We start from the raw sequence: 17,936 nt of genomic DNA on the forward strand, positions 1-17,936 counted from the left end.
GGGATAATGCTGAGAGCCTCTAGTCCAGTGTTACTCAACCCTGCTCAACCAAAAAGCCAAATTGTTCAAAAATAGCTTTGCAAGAGCCACAATCTAAGCAGTGAAAAGTGGAAAAAATGGTTTAGAGTGGCAATAAAGATAAGTTAAAGGTGGCAAAAATGGTCAAATGGTGGCAAAAAAATAGGTGAAAAGGGGCAAAATAGGTATAAGATGGCAAAAACTGATAAAGTGACAAAAATGGGGAGGAAAAAGTTGCAAAAAAAGGGCAGAAAGTGGGTGAGAAATGACAAAAACGGAGCTACAGGTGGCAAAAATGGTCAAAAAGAGGCAAAAAAGTCGCAACAAATAAGTGAAATAGGAATAAGACGGGCAAAAAGCAGCAAAGAGGGTTAGGGTACATAGAAAGTTCATCCACTGTGAGTTCTGTCTGAAGTCTTGGTAAATAAAAAAGAATAATAAAACAATGAAATGAGCAAACTCTTTATTTGTCTCGACATTTTAGTGCTTTATATCATCTGATTTTTTAGAACAAAAACATTTAACTTAAAAGTAAGTGTTTGAGGAATGGACACAATGTGACAACACAAAAGAAATTATCTTGTACCTTAAAAAAATAAAAACTATGCTTCTATGAATCATAGAATCTGAGATGGTTAAACCAAACACTGGGTAGGTAGTTCCACATAAGAACAAGCTCACCATGTAGTCATTCAGTGATTTTAAAAGGCATTATCTTCTTCATTACTTGCAGAGCAGCATGAACCTAGCTTTAATATGAGATAAGACTATCACACTGTTGCATAGTTATCAAGAAGTTTGACGACAGTGGAACAGTGGAGAAAACTTTGATGTAATGTTTGATGATGGAGTCTACTGAGGCTCCTTGATGTGGATTCTGCTTTTACAAGTTGTGCTAAAAGCTTCTTTATAGTTTTCTCAGTGGCTTATTGCTCTGTACATTAATGGACATATAGAGTTCACACCTGCTACATTTCTGAGCTGGTGGATTGGGGGACTTTGAACCTAGTTTTTGACAGCCATTACCTGCAGCTTCTTAACATCACTGCTTTAGTTTGGGTTTTTCCAGATGTTTGATCCTCATAAAGTTTTGGATAAAGAAAAGGACAGCCTCATATTTAAATGCAGACATCGCCCTCCTGTGGACAAATGGAAGAAGTGCTTCTACTGAGACTCTGGACCTTGGCTTGTCCTTTATGGCCCCATCATGGAAAAAGTGACGGTCCATTTGGCTAAAGGCAGCCGTCTTTTAGTCACCTTCATGCTTTCAGAGTAAAACACTGACATCGTCCTCACCACTGCATGTGTGGGGGCTGTGTCTGCACCTGACTCTCGTTTCTGTACTGGGTGTGCAGAAGCGTGCTGGCTTGTGGGGAGTCCTGGCCCTGTAGCCAGTCCTGATAGAGAGTCTGCAGGGCGGGGTTGAGCTCTGGGAGACAGACCGGCAGACTGCTGTACGCCTCTTCCATTTGCTGCACCAGAGCTTTATCCACCCGACCAGCCACGTCACTCTCCGCCTGACCACGGCCACTTAAGCACCCTGAGGGGAAAAATAACAGACATGCACACAAGTTCCATGTTAACATAGGAGCCCTTTTTTGATATCACCTTCAGAATTCTTGCATCCATTGAACTTGTGAATTTTTGGAGAGTTTCTGCTAGAATTTCTTTGCAGGATGTCAGAATATCCTCCCAGAGCTGCTGTTTTGATGTGAACTGCCTCCCACCCTCATAGATCTTTAGCTTGAGGATGCTCCAAAGGTTCTCAACAGGGTTGAGGTCAGGGAAGGATGGGGGCCACACCATGAGTTTCTCTCCTTTTATACCCATAGCAGCCAATGACACAGAGGGATTCTTTGCAGCATGAGATGGTTCATTGTCATGCATGAGGATCATTTTGCTACAGAAGGCACGATTCTTCTTTTTGTACCATGGAAGAAAGTGGTCAGTCAGAAACTCTGTATACTTTGCCGAGGTCATTTTCACACCTTCAGGGACCCTAAAGGGGCTGACCAGCTCTCTCCTCATGATTCCAGCCCAGAACATGACACTGCCCCCTCCTTGCTAATGTCACAGCCTTGTTGGGACATGGTGGCCATCCAGTAACTTTATTTAACTCCTAAACTAGGGTTGAACAGTTCTTTAAAAATATCGCATTCTGATGATTTTGACTCGTATAATTGGATATGAAATGTTGCATCGAAGGGGTTTTGTCATTCTCATGGGCTCACCTGGCAAACCTATGATCACAGGTATCTGAGATTGATTCCAGTTATCCAAAGAGCTCTGAGACACAATACCATCCATGTGTTTCATTGAAAAACAAAAAAATGAATGTTTATGACACTAAAAATGTGCATAATCATTTGGAGCATGGTGTACAGACCAAACAAAAGAAGAGGGGATGCTACAAAATGGCCATGTCCCTACTTTTTTGAGAAGTGTTGCTGCCATCAAATTCAAAATAAGCTAATATTTTTCATGATATGCTAAAATGTCTCAGTTTAACATTGTGAATAAATCACACTGGAGCACGTGTGTCTCCCCAAACCACCCAAAAAGCAGTGGAGCTTTCAGACTATCCAATAACCAACAAGCGGACTAAAAGTGGACAAAAAATAAAAGTAAATGTACTCTGTTATATCTAAATATTGTTAGATGGCACTCAAACAGCTCTGCGATTGTATTCATAATGGAAATGTTGTTTAATTCTGTATACAGGCCAATGGCTGTGCTAGCTTGTTGCTAGGTTAGCCAGCAAAGCTCAGCCCAGTAAAGAGTGCCTGATGAAGTTGCACAGCTGTGTTTTAGTATGTTGCTGACGGCATGCTCACAGTCAGGTTGGTGCTCAGTATGCAGTATATACTGCCTAAATATGTAGCTATGTCTGTGGTTGTATTACCTCCTGGACAGGACAGCACCTCTACAAGCTGGTAAGGCACCCGTCCTTTCCTCATCCTATGAACCAGAGTCTGGATGTTCCTAAAACCATAGACTGCAGCAAACTGCAGCAGAGTTTCCCCGTCTCGCTCTAGAGTCACTTCTTGGAAGTCCCTGTTCCTACAGAATTAAAAACACATCAGGAATGATGTCAATGTTGGAGAAATTGGAAGAGGATTCTAAAATCACTTGGGGAATTAGAACAGCACAATAAAAACTCAAGTGAATCCCACTAAAGTAAGTCTCTGGGTGCAGCTGTGTTTTACCTGAGGGTCTTGTATGTGATCTCATGAACTTCCAGACCAAAGAGCTCTTTGGCAGCATGTTTGAAGATGTGTTCCAGGAAGCCCTCGGAGCCTCGGCCCTCGTGTCTTACCGGCGTCAGGTCTCCAGCCTCCCCCAGCCTGCAGCGATGAAAAAGGCAACTCTAGCAACCACTCAGTGAACAAATACATTTTAGAGGTCAAAGCTTTTTCAGCTTAAACTGAGACATCAGCACTAAAAAAAAAGTCCTTTTGAACAGTTGAATTAAGGCAAGGCACAACGGGCGCGCTTCGACTCATGATGTCCGTCAGCGTTGAGGAAGAGGAACACTGAGGAAAACCACGAGTCAAAACGTGTCCGTTGTGCCTTGCCTTAATTACATGGTTTAAAACAGCGATACTCAAAGTGTGGCTCTTTTATGTCTTAATTTGAAATATTATTCCCCAAGAAAACCATAAAAAAGGGAACCTGACCTCAAAAATTACCCATTACAAGTCACATAAATCAGTTTGTTTCCCACAATTATACAGTAGGCTTTAATTGTCAAACTTAATGATTTGTCTGTAAATTTCCATTGCCCTTACTTGCTACTTTTATCTTTCTTTTGCTACTTTTGATCAATTTTTGCTGCTTTAAGCCCACTGTTGGCACTTCTTTTGCCAGTTTTTGCCACTTTTATCTCTCTTCTTGTAGTTTGTATTTGATTATTCTCTCTATAAATAACTTTTTGAATGAGATTTAGTATAATAACTCACACATGGTCCAGTGGAACTGAGTCCAGCTCCTCCACTGAGACTTTTCTCTGCTCCATGAGGTAAAAGATCTCCCCTGAAATAGAAGAAAGAAGTACCTATTAATGCCATGTCTTTAATATTCTCTTTTACAAACTGAGTGTGTTAGTGAAATGGAAATACAGTATGCATATGTGCTGGCAAAACATCCATAAGGATTTAAACTCTAAGAACAAAAGGGCATTTCAAACTGTTAAAAACCAAGATGATTTATTATCATTAGGATTACTGCAAATCTGAGTAACCAGTATCAGTCACGACAAGTGTCTGAGTACAAGCTTCTAACCACGGCTTCTGTTTTGGAAAATATGCAAGAACATTACTAACTACAAAAAATAGATCTTTAGTTTAAACTGGTTATTAGAATAATTAGCTTATGATCATCCTAGAAGCATCCCCACAGTATGATGCTGCCAACACCGTGCTTCACAGTAGGGATGGTGAGTTTGCTGTGACGTGCACAGTTTGGCATCTTGTCTGATGGCCAAAAAGCTCAATTTTGGTCTCATGCACTTGACCATGGAGTCTATTTTTAATTTTAGTCTTATTTTTAGTCTTTAAATAAAATGCATTTTAGTTTAAGTCACAGTTTAGTAATTTCTAACCTTTTTAGTTTTACTCTAGTTTTAGTCCACGAAAACGCAAACAGTTTTGGTCTAGTTTTAGTCCATAAAAAGTCCTCACATTTTAGTATTTCCTTTTAGTCCAAGCTTTTATTTTCTTGCCAAATCTGGTACCAAGTCATGGTAGTGTCTGGGGTCCCTGCTTTTCTACAGCTGAGAGGCAGAATAGCTACAGATGCATTGTTTTTGGACAGATTTACCCACAGTGGAGATTTTGAATGTCAGACGAAAACTAGATTACATTTTAGCCTCGTGTGAGTTATCTTGACGAAAACAAAACTTACTTTTTGTCTGTTTTAGTCATCACAAATCTATTTTGTTAGTCTTAGTCTAGTTTTTGTCATGGACAAAACATTTCTAGTCATAGTTTTAGTTGACGAAATTAACGCTGGCCTGTCTCTCCCATCTCAGCTGCTGAAGCTTGGAACTCCTTCAGAGTAGTCATAGGTGTCTTGGTGGCCTCTCACTAGTCTCCTTGCACGCTCACTCAGTTTGTGAGGACGGTCTGACCTAGGCAGATTTACACATGTGACAAACTCCTTCCCCTTCTTGATGATTGATTAAACTGAACTCTGGAGGATGTTCAGAGCCTTGGAAATGTTTTTGTATCCATCCCCTGACTTAGACGTTTTAATAACCATTTTTTGAGTTGCTTGGAGTGTTCTTTTGTCTTCATAGTGTGATGGTAGTCATAAATACTGATGAACCAGTAAAAATAAAAGGGTAAAGCATCCAGTACTTCTTATAGCCATTGTTTTCCCCTGTGTTTTAGTAACCAGCTGAGAAAATACTCTAATAAGTGAGGATTAGACATTTCAACGGCTCCATTTTGACTCTTAAATTTAGGACAATTCAATCATAAAGGATTTGATCATTAAAATGTACAATATTTAGTATTTTTCTATTTGGGCCTGACAGACTCCAGACCTTCACAAAACAAACACTTCATTCAACATGACCTAGCAAAACAAGCTCTGAGAAATCTGTTAGTATTTCTTGGCACAGGGCAGAAGTGTGAGATAAGGAAGTCTGAACCTGATGTGAGGACACAGTCCACGTCTCTGGTCTCCAGCAGGCTGTTATAAAACTCTTCTCTGACTGCCTCCAACTTTTTATCAAAGCACGGCGCCACCAACACATGATACACCTTTTCCGGACTCAGCTTCTGCAGGGAGATAAGGAAGGAGGAAAAACAACATGAGAAGGAAGCATAACCTGGTTGTAGAGAAAGAAAGGGCTGTCTCCTGAGCGTTTGCTTTGCTCTAGATTTAAAGAACAGAAAGTCAGTTTCATAAACACACCAGGTTGCTAAAATATTACAGTTATGTTTTTTTAAGGCTGTGCATTTTGTTTGCGATCATGATTAATAACCGTTAAAAGTTCCTTAGTAAACATGTTAGCTAATTCAACCAGCAAGGAAGCAGAGAGGAAAGCATTAACTTCATGAAAACATCCTCAGTAAACTTATGGAGGAACAAAACAAAAACATTAAGATAAAAAAAGCAGTATTTTCTTTGAACTGCTTCTAATATTGTCACTTGGCTGCAGAGTTACAGATTCTGGGCTGCAAAAAGTCACAACAGGGTTTTAGTTGTCAGTAATGCAGGAGTAACACTGCACTTTCCTCAGGTGTTCCTGGCACAGATAGAAAAAATGAACCGTAGACTGACGAGATGGTCTCTGCTGGTGCAAGACTTTAACATTGACATTAGTCATAAAAAAAGGAAAAGACAGTGTCTTAGCTGATGCTCTGTTGCATTTACATTCTCTGTCTAAACTGCAGACATAATGGGGGTAACATTCTTTAATCTTTAGGGATGGAGGTGTTACAGCTGTGGCCTTATATTACTGTATTGTTGTATTGCTGTGGTGTTTTGTACTTTGCATTCTCCTTTTGTGTCTGAGTGAGTGCTCTGTCATTGCGTGGATCTTTGTCTCTTGTTTTGTGGGACCCCTCTGTTTGTCCTGTTTGCCTGTAAGTGAGTGTGCTGTCTGTCATGTGTGTGGATCTTTGGTGTCATCTTTGGTGCTTAGCGATTAGCTGATGGGGTCGGGGCTGGCGGCGAGGCTGACTGGTTGTCCAGTCTTTAAATACGGGAGCCCGTGGTTGACACGGCGGCGTCACTTAAAGCAGCATCTCCTTTGTTTGTTCCAGCCTCCAAAACTTCGTATTATTGAGAACTGTGTTTTTGTTGGTAATTTGGTAAATTTGAGACCTTTTTGACTTTCACATCTTGTTTTTTTAGTCTTAATGGTAATTGTGTTGTTGAATTTTTTTTTTTTTTTTGAGTGAATTGTCTTTTTAGTTTAAATTTGTCGAGGGTCATCTGTTTAATTTGAGTTATTATAAATAAATTGGCGTTAAATTTGCATTCTAGCCCTAATTACTAAGTAATTTTAAAAAGAAATGTTGTCTAAAACTGTGCAATTCTAATTTTGCCACTTAATAAATAACATTAATGTAACATTAACTTCTACTTCTCTACATTTTTCATTTTCCTCGTTGTTTTAATGTTATCACCACTTTTGTCAACATCACAAGTGACAGGAAAACTGCTTATGCATTCAAAAGTGTGTTTTGAGGTACCAGCATTAACAAAATAAATGACTCTGATTGCAGCAAAGCCTCACCTGCTGTTTAGAGAAGTAGTCTTTGACCATCAAGCCCATGATCTGCTGAGGAGATCTGGATGTGCAGATATGAGGGGTGACCAAACTGCCCAGGATGCGCTCTGAATAGCGGATCCAACCTGTAAGCATATGAAAAGACACGCTTTAACTAAAGAAAAAAGCATTAGAAAAGAAGAAAGTTTGGGTTTGTGAGGTATGGCTCTTAAATAATGCAACTGCAATCATGAGATTAAAACCACGAGGTTCCCAGTCACGCTGAGGGTCACGTAGTAAACGTTAGGCATTAGCACAACAGCTGTAAGTTTCTAATAAATGATGCCTTTGGTTTATGATTTCTAACACATTCTAAGACTTGACATTTAACGTTTTTAACCACTAATGTTACAAAAGAAGAAAATGTTGGTCTCTAACTGATGAGTTGTGTTACCCAGTTTAACTGTAAGAAACATTAGCTGTGTCAGACTCAATCCATGAACCCAGCAGGCTACCGTAGCACAGAATTAAAGTTCTGGCATTTTCTGTGGTTTAACTGTAACTGCAATATTCTGCAGTTGTTGATTGGCTAGAACTCACATGACTTCAGCCAGACCCTTCTAACTGAACTTAACCACAGAAAAAGGAACTTGTTATGGATTGAAAAGGGAAACAGGAGCAGTAGAAAGGTAAATGCTTGATAACACACATGCAGATGAGTTTTGACTCATGCACTGAGCTGTCTGTGAGTTTTTCAGAGTGAAATGAGACATAAAGGAGCAGTGGTGGAGCTTGGCCTTGCTTCATTTTCCATTTCAAAAAAGTTCCACATTTATATGGCAACATTTTGAAAACAATCTCTGTCTACACGAGACCGCAAGACACACAAAAACGCTGTAGTAAAGTGATTTTCTGCACAATAAATCTGCCTCTACATTAAGGACAGTGCTGCACATTCACTGTTTTTCGTGTGTTTTTGATAATATGTAACATTTTTATCACACACTGGTGCACGCGAGTAATTTATCACTTAATCCTCCTCATCATCACCATCGTAGCACAGCAGAGAAATTTCACAGCACATATAAACACAAAAATGCTTTCGCTTGGCCAGTCTTGTTATAACAAGGATATCCTTTAAGACTGTTTAATTTTCCACGGACAAATTTTTCTCCTACAGCCTTTAATTGCTCGTGGATTTAGGGTTCAACAGGAAATTTTCAGATGATATTTCTATTTCCCCGTTTTCAACTTTATCTGCTTCTTGGAAGCAATTACAGATATCTTTTACAACCTTAACACGGAAGAGAGTCTATGGGCTGAACTTTCAATGTCAAAGCTTTAAGAAAAAAAGATAGTCTAAATTATTTCAAAGAAGAATATATATCTGAAAAACGGGAAAATATATCGTTGTGAAAAGGTTCCAGCTGCGCTCCTGAGAAAATCCACGAGAAATTAAAGGCTGTAGGAGCTAAATTTGTCCGTGGAGAATTAATTATTCTCAGTTGAATATCTTCGTTATAACAAGACTGATCTTGCAAAGCATTTTTTGTGTTAATATGAGCCGTGAAATTTCTCTGCCGCGCAACGATGATGATGAGAGTGATTATCATGATGATCGGTAAAAAAAGGTAGATGTAATCGTTTCCAAAATTAATAGCACGGCTTTAAAGAAACTGGCCTTGATAGCTCTCCAGCCGAGAATAATTCCCCTTTTCTAAATGAAGCTGTCTGTGACGACCTGAATCAGAGGTAACTACACCAGACGGCTCGGATCAAGCAGACCTGGCTCGGTTCAGAGTGCTGCAACCCTCGCGTTTGACAGCTGTGGTGTGCATGTGCGTTTTCAGAAAGTGTTATTTTCCCTGTGTACACGGAGAAGGAGATGGGGGCGTTTTGAAAATGTTCACTCTGCAGCCTGTTTCCAAACTGTTCTGTTTTCAGGCACGAAAACGTTGTTCTTGTGTAAACGGACAGCCAAAACGTTACAAAAGTTTTACATTTTCACCTGAAAATGTGTAAACAGCGCCTTAATTTCTTCCTCTAAGGCTGCAGGGAGACGCTGACATGGCTCAGCCAGCGTGTGCTGAAAGGGCAGATTAAAAGAAGCCCCAATTATGGACCTTAATTAATCGCTATTAATGTGTTAAATGCTGACAGCCCTAATCCAAATAAATTCTCATCTTTTGGTCACTGAATTTTAAGGATTTACAGGCTCAAAGATCAACTTTGTCATTTAAAAGAATGCAACAGTAAGTTTTTTTTGACAAAGTAAATATGATGATGGGACGCTGCTGTAGCTCTGTGGGCAAACTGTGCATTCTGGGTTAAGGCATGTATAGCAGTCAGCCCAGGTTCGACCATGATACCCCACACTTGGCATGAGGAGCCACCAGAAAGCCTTAAATAAAAGACCTGAAATCTTAAAATAATAATGGTAAGCCTATAGCTATTTTTCCTGAAAGACCTATTTAAACATTTTCGAGGCCTCAATCAATATTACCCATTTGTACACATTTTGATTAATCACATGTCCCTGGCTATTTCTTTGAGGTGTAGCGAAACCACATCTTGAAACCAGAGGTAGCCCAGTGGACTGGATGGACTGAGGTGTTATCATAGCTCTTGGAAGTCTGAAGCACTTTCTTTTTCTATCTCTGATGAAGGGAGTGGTTGAAGAGGTCTATCTATCCCCACCAGCAGACTTCTGCTATCTCCACTTCTAAAACAGGCTGCCTCCTCGTATTCAGCACAGAGCATGTAAATTAGACTCTAATCTGGAGTCTGAGAAGCAGCAGGACAAAGGAGAAGCAAATAGATGAATATTGAGGCTGTGCAGCTGGCTAGAAAAAAGCCTGACAGGCTGTGAGTGAAGATGAAAGAGAAAGATGGTTTCACCTGGGCAGGAAGAGGTAAACATGGGTAAGGCGTTGGAGTCATGGTGCCTCCTGCGATACCGCTGAATGAACTCCTTCTGGCTCTCTAAAATGCTGAAGCCGGCTGCCAGTGTGGTGTCAAAAACGTACTGTACTCCTGCAGAGAAAACCCAGAGGAGAGAGCAGAGAGGAATATTTATGTGAGATACTGCATGTAAGTTCATCCAAACGATCCAGAAACAGAAAGACAATTCTGTGTCTCTAACACTTGATATTGAAATAAACTATAAAATCAAACAAGCTGTCAAAGTGGAAATCTTTCAAACAGGCAGATGCTAAAATAAAGTTCAAACTATGATGGACCAAATCAATCATGTATTTGGGAATATCCTGACTTTTACGTGCCTCAGTGGGCATTCAGACAAATAAACCTGTCACTTCAAGAGGAACACTTTGACAAGAATGCATGAAGAGAAACAGCACTTTGCATCCAACATCCTTACCTAAACTTTTCAGGAAGCTGCAGAGTTTCTGAGCCGCCTCTGAGATCTCCATGCCAAACTTGACAGCAAAGAAAGGCAGAACCTGCGGACACACCGACGCCACCAGCACTTTGTGCTTCGACACGTCGCACCTCTGCAAGGAAAACAATTGGGGAAACGTAAGACACTGCTTAACATTCAGCCTCCAGACTTCTCAGGTTACTGTGACTGACTGGTCGGATATTTCACCTTATTGAGTGCCAGGACCCGCTCCACGTCCTCCAGGCTCTGCTGAGAGATCTTCAGACTCTCCTCCTCTGATAGACAGCCGTCACAGGACAGACAGGCACTCAGCAGCAACTGGGAACCCTCCTGCATCTAATGGAACAGGCGGGTGTTGTGTCAGCTATTTTTAAAAAGTGACAATGAAAAGGTACTCCAGGGATTTGGTGGTCGATTTCCTCATTACACTGTGATCTAAATTTTTGTGCATTTACTGCTTTTGTTGGTTTTTTCCCTAAATAGTCTATATAATCAGCAGTCAACAGAATTTTTCATTCCTCAACAGTTATATTGTAATCTGGATTTTATGCAGCAAAGTTACCAATGCTGACAATGGCATTTTTCTGCAAAAACACTTAAAATGCAATGTTTGAAATTATTATGCAAAACAGAGTTTCTAAACACTCAATAGTTTCCAAAGGATTGAAAACAGAAATCTGTAGGGATTCTTTTATTAGGAGCTATTTCAATCAAAAACATCTTTACAGATCCAGTCCCATATTAACACAGGAGCTCCTCTTTGATATCACCTTAACTATTCACTCATCTATTAAACTAGGCTTGTTCTGATTTCAGTATCAGTGTTGGAAATACATCTGATACTGCTTAAAATGCAGGTACTGGAATTGAGTTTATGCACTGATATCATTCATGCAATCCCTACTCCCTATCCGCCATATAGTGGATTATATAGTGCACTGGTTCCCAACATGGGTTCCCGCATCTCTGCTGGATGATTTAGCTATATTTGAGGGTACAAAAAAAAAAGGTTATTCTGCTTTGGGTATTAAATACACATACACAAGACATCAAAAATGGGTCTGCTCAACCAGCAGACAAAAAAAATCTACCTGTGGTAGTTCTTAAAAAGTAGCCTAATTCTGCAGGAAAACTGCAGACCTGGCAACCCTGAATGATGGTAAATAGTGCTCAGCTAGTGACCATCACCCGGTCACTAATTTTAACAATGCATTGTGGGATAGAATAAGTGCACAATATAGTGAATAACGATGCTCACTGAGCATTCAGACACCACTACAAAATGGTGTATTCATTAGTACAGTGGTTCTCAAGTGGTGGGTGGGGACCCAAAAGTGGGTTGTAGAGCTCCTTCCAGTGGGTCGCAAACAATGCCTGAAAAAAGTGGTGAAATGTCTAGAATGTATGGAATCCCTAAGCGAATACAGATCCATACTTTTTAAAGTTTTACCTACTTTTTCTGTGATAACAAACATTTCAGTCTCCAATAGGGCTGAACGGTTTGGGAAAATTGTTACTTCCATCCAGCATCACTCAACCAAAAAGCCAAATTGTTGAAAAATGCTTTTGCAAAAGCCACATTGTACATGGTGAAAAGTGGCAAAATGGGTTAAAATTGCATTAAAATTAAGTTAAGAGTGGCAAATAATGGTTAACAAGTGGCAAAAATGGGCAAAAGAGGCATAAAATGGTAAAAAAAAACTGGGTAAAAAGTGAAAAAAGGGGAGAAAATGTGGCAAAAAAGGATAAATTACCAAAAAAATGAATTAGAGGTGGCAAAAAAACAGGCAAAAATGAGTGTAAAAGTGACTGAACAGGTAAAAAGGTAGGAAAAATGGGCAAAAAACAGCAAAGAGTGGCAAAACTGGGGAAAAGAGTGGCATTTAATGGCAAAAAGCAGCTTCAAAGGGCGAAAAGTGGCAAGAAAAGAGAAAAAACTGCAAATATCAAAAAGCAGGGTCAAAGAAAGGCAAAAAATGGTGAAAAAGTGGCAAATACAGGATAAAAGTAGCAAAGAAGGGGCGAAAGCAGGCTTAAAGCAGTGAAAATGGACATGAACATTTGGCAAAAAATTGCAAATAATGGCAATGGAAATATACAGAAAAAAACAAAGGTTGACATTTAAAGCCAACTGTATAAACCAACTGATTAACGTGACTTGCAAAGGTTAGTTTCTGATTGGGCTGGGCAATTAATTGCAAATTAGATTAAATCGCAATATGGTCTGCTGCAATTTTCAAATTGTAGAGGGTGCAATATTTCTTTCACCTGAAATTTGTGTCAAAAACCAGTTTAAAACTTTTTTTGCAGCAGAGCTGTTGAGCATTACATATCATGCAATGATTCTACTGCATATTTTTAGAAAAGTGTACAAAAAAATATCCTTTTTTCTTAATTTTAATACAACAGGTCATATCCAATTTGCATAATGAATCTAAATCATCACAATTGGATATTTTTTCAAAATTGTTCAGCCCTAGTTTAATCTTATATTGTGCTGGTTATAGTTAAGAATTAATTATTGTTTGTTTTTGGCAAAAAATATATGAGATGAGGAACTTAAGAAATAATCGCATATTAAATCACAATCACAATATTGGGTAAAAAAAAAAAACGCAATTAGATTATATCCCAAATCGTTCAGCCCTAGTTTCTGAGGTCAAAGTTTGCCTTTTTAAAGTTTTCTGGGGCAATAATATTCCAAATTCAGACAAAAGAGCCACGCGTTGAGTATCACTGCTTCAAACTGATAATTTACTGAGCTGAAATTGACTTGTACTGCAAATCGAATATGAATTTTGTATTTAAGGAAGTGGTAATTTTCATATTCATATTCAATAAGAAAAATGTACAAAGGGAGAAAGTATGTTTTTTTGCAGACTATTCTAAAAAAAATTGCATAATATGTAATAATGTAAAACATCTCTGCTGCAAAAAAAGGTTTACACTGGTATTTTGGCACAAAATTCAGCTTAAAGAAATATTGCACTGTCTGTGACTTGAAAATTGCAGCAGACCAAATTGTGGTTTGATCTTATTTGCGATTAATTACCCAGCCCTATTCTCCACTCATATATTCTCAAGATTTCCACTTATCTATCTAACTTTTCTGGAATAACAAAGCTGGTTTCCCCAAGATAACAAGGAAATTCCTCACAAATGTACTAAAATTGCATTCAGTCCAGGGAAAAGGGAATAAAAATGAAATGTATGCATGAAAACTTTTTGTATCTGTGCACTTTTTAACACGTTCGAGTTGCCCTGTCTCTTTGTTTAGTCGTGTTTTGTTCTGTTTCAGGTCAAAACTGCAGCATTTTTCATAAATAAATTGAAGCAATTACAAATTTTAAAATATTTGGGTCATGATTTCTGATAAGGGGGTAGTGGTGGGTCCTGATACTGGACCAGTTGAGAACCACTGCACTATGAAGTGAATAGGGAGCAACAGCAGAATAAGCTGTAGGCAAATTTGCATTATAATGGGCACAATCCACATACTTAGCTCTGCTGCTCATCCCACAAATGCATGTTCCTTACAACTATGGCACCATTTAAAAGGGAAATAAACAGGCTTCCCAACGGTATAAGATTTATTTCCAAGAAGCATTGTTACGACAATGAAATAATCTACCAAAAAAAAAATAGTAGTTACGTTTTGCTTCAAGTTCAGTGTTTCCCATACATTCATTTATTTGTGGCGGGCCGCCACAAATAAATTAGGCCCACCACAAATAGATTTTGGCGCTACCTGTTTGCCCTCGCTCTGTGAATGTAGCATGCCGTTAAAATGACTATATCGTGAATATCCGAGTATAAATTATGTGGAAGTTTTGAGCCGCCAGCGTGCATTTGTCGCCGGAGTTTCGCTTCTCCCATTGTCCCTGAATGCATCTCTCACAGCAGAGAGCTGTCATCTTCGTCCATCCAGAAAACTCTGCACATGAAGCAGGGGACAGGAAGGTAAACAGAGCAGCGTGGCGAGTTAGCGTCTGTGGTTAGATGCCTTTTTAAGACGGTCAATGAGAAACAGCGTTGGATCTGCAGCGTTGAGCAGTCGTTTAACTTTGAAAAGAAGGAGGTCTAACTCCCGTGGTATTCGTTAAAATACGCCACAAAATGACTCCGAGATAACAGCGGCAGTAACACAACACGTCACGAATGACACGAGCCCAGTTGTTGAAAAGACAGGATTTTAAAAATCTAATAAAGACACTTAACCCAGAATATGAGATTTGCCTGGGTGCGAACATTTTGCTGAAAACTCTCTGCCAGAGTCGTACAGGTCAGAGGGAAGACGGCCCATCAGCAGACAAATGTGATGCACATCTCCACAACAATGGAGACTTACCTCAGCCTAACAGTTAAAAACACCGACAACGAGGGGTTAAAATGTTCCTGCCTCCAGACAAGCTTTTTTCCCCCATGATCACACAGGAGACCTTCTTGAACAAGGTCTATAGACGCTCTCCTGTCATGAACTTGTCAGAAACTGGTCCAGCGCTCATCAGCACAGATAGCGGACTAGTATAATCACAGCTGTGAGTCTGAATAGTGGACTAGACTGCAGGATTTTGGTCTTCATGCAGGATTGGTGAGTTTTGTGTAGGTTTGCTTCACCCTTAATAAGGAAAATAATCATTTTATAATCATCAATAGTAAACATAACACAGAAAACATTTCAGGACTTTCCATACACCGTAAAACACTGAGTATTTCATGATTTATGTATTCTTGATATTAAAAGTAAAAGACTGCATGATCAAAATCAAAATAAAACTGCTAAATTTGACTTTATATTGATATTTACTTTCTGCATACAGTTTTATTGAAAATCCAATAGAACAGTCTATTTTCATCACCAAACTCGTGTCCTTTGGGGCCGAATTAAACACAGCAGATGAGAGGCCATTTCAAAATATCGCGATATATATCGTGAATCAGGATATAGCGGCGCTGTGGAAAACACTGAAGTTTCTATCAACAATAGCACTACTGTCATCATTAGGCCTTGTCTCGATATAGGCTAATGCCCAGCTTTACCACTGAGTAAATAAACATTACCTGTCCATTGACTTCATCTCTCTCCTTGTATGAGTTGGCACCATCTTCACTCTGTTTCTTGTTGCACTACAGGAGAAAAGCAATAACAAAATTCATGATTAATGTTGAGGCAAATTTCCAAACTATCATTTAACTTGACTAATACATAGAGATAGCTGAGTGGTGCAGATATTTACCTGTTTAGTGCAGTTTTCACACTTCTCCTTGCGCTTTCCTACGTTGACCTCTGACATTTTTCCTTCAGATTATCTGTAAATTAAAGGTGAAATAATGTTAAATAGACAGCAGATCCATCATGGCTTTGCCTGCAGCCTGCTACTGTGTTGTGTGAGCTCCACCCTCATCTGACTGTCTTATCACTACTGACTCTCTTTTTCACGAAAACAGCTCTACAATGATGGAAACCAGGAGGGGGAAATAACAATGAACAGACCTAGAAACCTATCATTTACTATTTAAATGGCTCAGGTTAATTATATACACTGTGCAAAGAAAAGCGGCCTCAGAAACAGTTGCATCATTTTGTTGGCATTAGAGTGAAAAAACAAGGGCTGAGAGCTTAATCCCGCATTTATTATGTAGATTAACCTGCCAATCATGTAAAAAGGTCTATTTTATGGTGATACTCTAACTGTGTTTGTTGTAAGTCATGGCATCGGTAATTTATAACAAAGAGTAACGCGTTATTACAGAGCTAAGAGTTTTTCTTTAAGGTAATTACTAGACTCAAGGCCTCTTAAATATAGTTTTAGTAGAACTGTTGGTGTAAGGCCCTCTGTGAACACTACAAGGTCGAATTTAAAGGCGACTCACCGGCGTTTTTTTACTTCACTGCCCTTTCACACAAAGGGAAGGAAAACTGCAGAGGACAGTGAAAAGAGCAGCAGACAGCCGCACCGTTACACTTCACAGCAGGTGAGGCCAGCACTTATTCAGCACCTTTTTCCGTCTCAAGTAAAGTCTTCTTCCAGCGGAGTCATCCCCACTGATACCTGAACCGACGTGGTTGTTTCATAACACTGAATTTAGGCTTACATATGCGCCGAAGATCCTAGTATACATGCCAGTCATGTCTATGTACGTCCGACTCCATTGTGTACCCCGGTGAATCTAGAACGCATGCGCAAACGAGGCCGCTGTCTCCTCATATGTACCGGAAGCTAGGAGTTTTCCTGTCAGCTAAAAGTGACAAATACATATTTTTTATATTATGAATATTTTGTTTTGACCCAGAGCACAAACTGGCTTTACTGTCAAACTAAATTAAAATAGAATATTTTTATGATAAAAGAAAGGAAAAATATGAATCTTTAATTTATTAACTAAACAGGACGTATTAAATGTTACGGTGGCCTGGACGTGCAATATAAAATTACAAAGTCTGAAAGACTTGAAACAAATTCATAAAATAAATTTACAAAACACTTTCCTAAATGTCAACAGAAAATTACAAAAAAGAATACAAAGTCTGAAACACTTTTAACAAAACAAATTTAGACACTTTTACAAAGGATGAAACAAATGTGTATTTTACAAAACATATTTACAAAACATGAAACAGTTTCACAACTTATGAAACTAATTTTGAACAATGCTCTTATGGAAAGGAAATGGACCAAATGCAGGAAGTTCCCCAAGATTCAAGTTTTGAAAAAGTGTTTAGGATAGGAAGGTTATGATAGCTTTGGATTTTTAATCAGTTTTTATTTCTATATAGCTTTTTTTCCTTTTGTTTTAGATTTCAGTTTAGTTTTTATTAGATTTCCTTCTAGTTTCTTAGTTTAGTTTAGTTTTAATTAAAAAAAAAATGCTTAGTTTTGATTTAGTTTGTATTACTTTAAGTGCTATTTTTTTTTCCACAATATGGGACACCTGACAAAAAGGGCCTTTTATTTCATTTATTCGGTTTTGGATTTTTTATACAACTCATGACCCAAAATTAACCATTGTTTGAAGTCTTCTGCGATCAAATCAGGCAACTTTACTCTCTCCCATCTTGGTGTTTATGACAGACAGTTATCTCATTTTAGTAAGATTTGTTAGCATAGAATTTAGTTTTAGTTAGATTTTGTTTTTCTAAATAAGCTATTTAGTCTCAGTTGACTAAAATTATTTTTAACTTTTAGTTTGAGTGATTTAGTAACTTTTAGTTAACTATAATAACCTTGTTTCAGACTTTGTTTTTTTGCAATTGACTTTATGAATTTATTTCAAATTTTGTTAGTTATTTGGACT

General features: G+C 38.7%; 1 protein-coding gene across 1 annotated transcript; it reads right to left on the reverse strand.

Moving 5' to 3' along the window:
- Positions 1-492: 492 nt before the first annotated feature.
- narf (nuclear prelamin A recognition factor) lies at positions 493-16,806 on the reverse strand. Its single transcript, XM_041816546.1, has 12 exons — positions 16,515-16,806; positions 15,878-15,950; positions 15,702-15,767; positions 10,848-10,976; positions 10,620-10,752; positions 10,139-10,273; positions 7,268-7,386; positions 5,672-5,801; positions 3,978-4,050; positions 3,225-3,362; positions 2,921-3,078; positions 493-1,558 (listed from the first exon to the last, which is right to left on the reverse strand). The coding sequence occupies exons 2-12, from the start codon at positions 15,932-15,934 to the stop codon at positions 1,311-1,313; spliced, it is 1,386 nt and encodes a 461-aa protein (XP_041672480.1). The 5' UTR covers positions 15,935-15,950; positions 16,515-16,806; the 3' UTR covers positions 493-1,310.
- Between the last annotated feature and the right edge of the window lie 1,130 nt (positions 16,807-17,936).

Source organism: Cheilinus undulatus, linkage group 20 (genome assembly GCF_018320785.1).
Source record: "Cheilinus undulatus linkage group 20, ASM1832078v1, whole genome shotgun sequence".
Taxonomy (NCBI): domain Eukaryota; kingdom Metazoa; phylum Chordata; class Actinopteri; order Labriformes; family Labridae; genus Cheilinus; species Cheilinus undulatus.

Bases quoted from the DNA above. Each gene is read 5' to 3' on its own strand.
- narf (XM_041816546.1), bottom strand. From the start codon at position 15,934: ATGTCAGAGGTCAACGTAGGAAAGCGCAAGGAGAAGTGTGAAAACTGC. The intron at 15,768-15,877 runs GTAAATATCTGC...TTTCTCCTGTAG, and splicing joins GTGAAAACTGCACTAAACAG to TGCAACAAGAAACAGAGTGA. The intron at 10,977-15,701 runs GTAATGTTTATT...CTGTTCCATTAG, and splicing joins GAGATGAAGTCAATGGACAG to ATGCAGGAGGGTTCCCAGTT.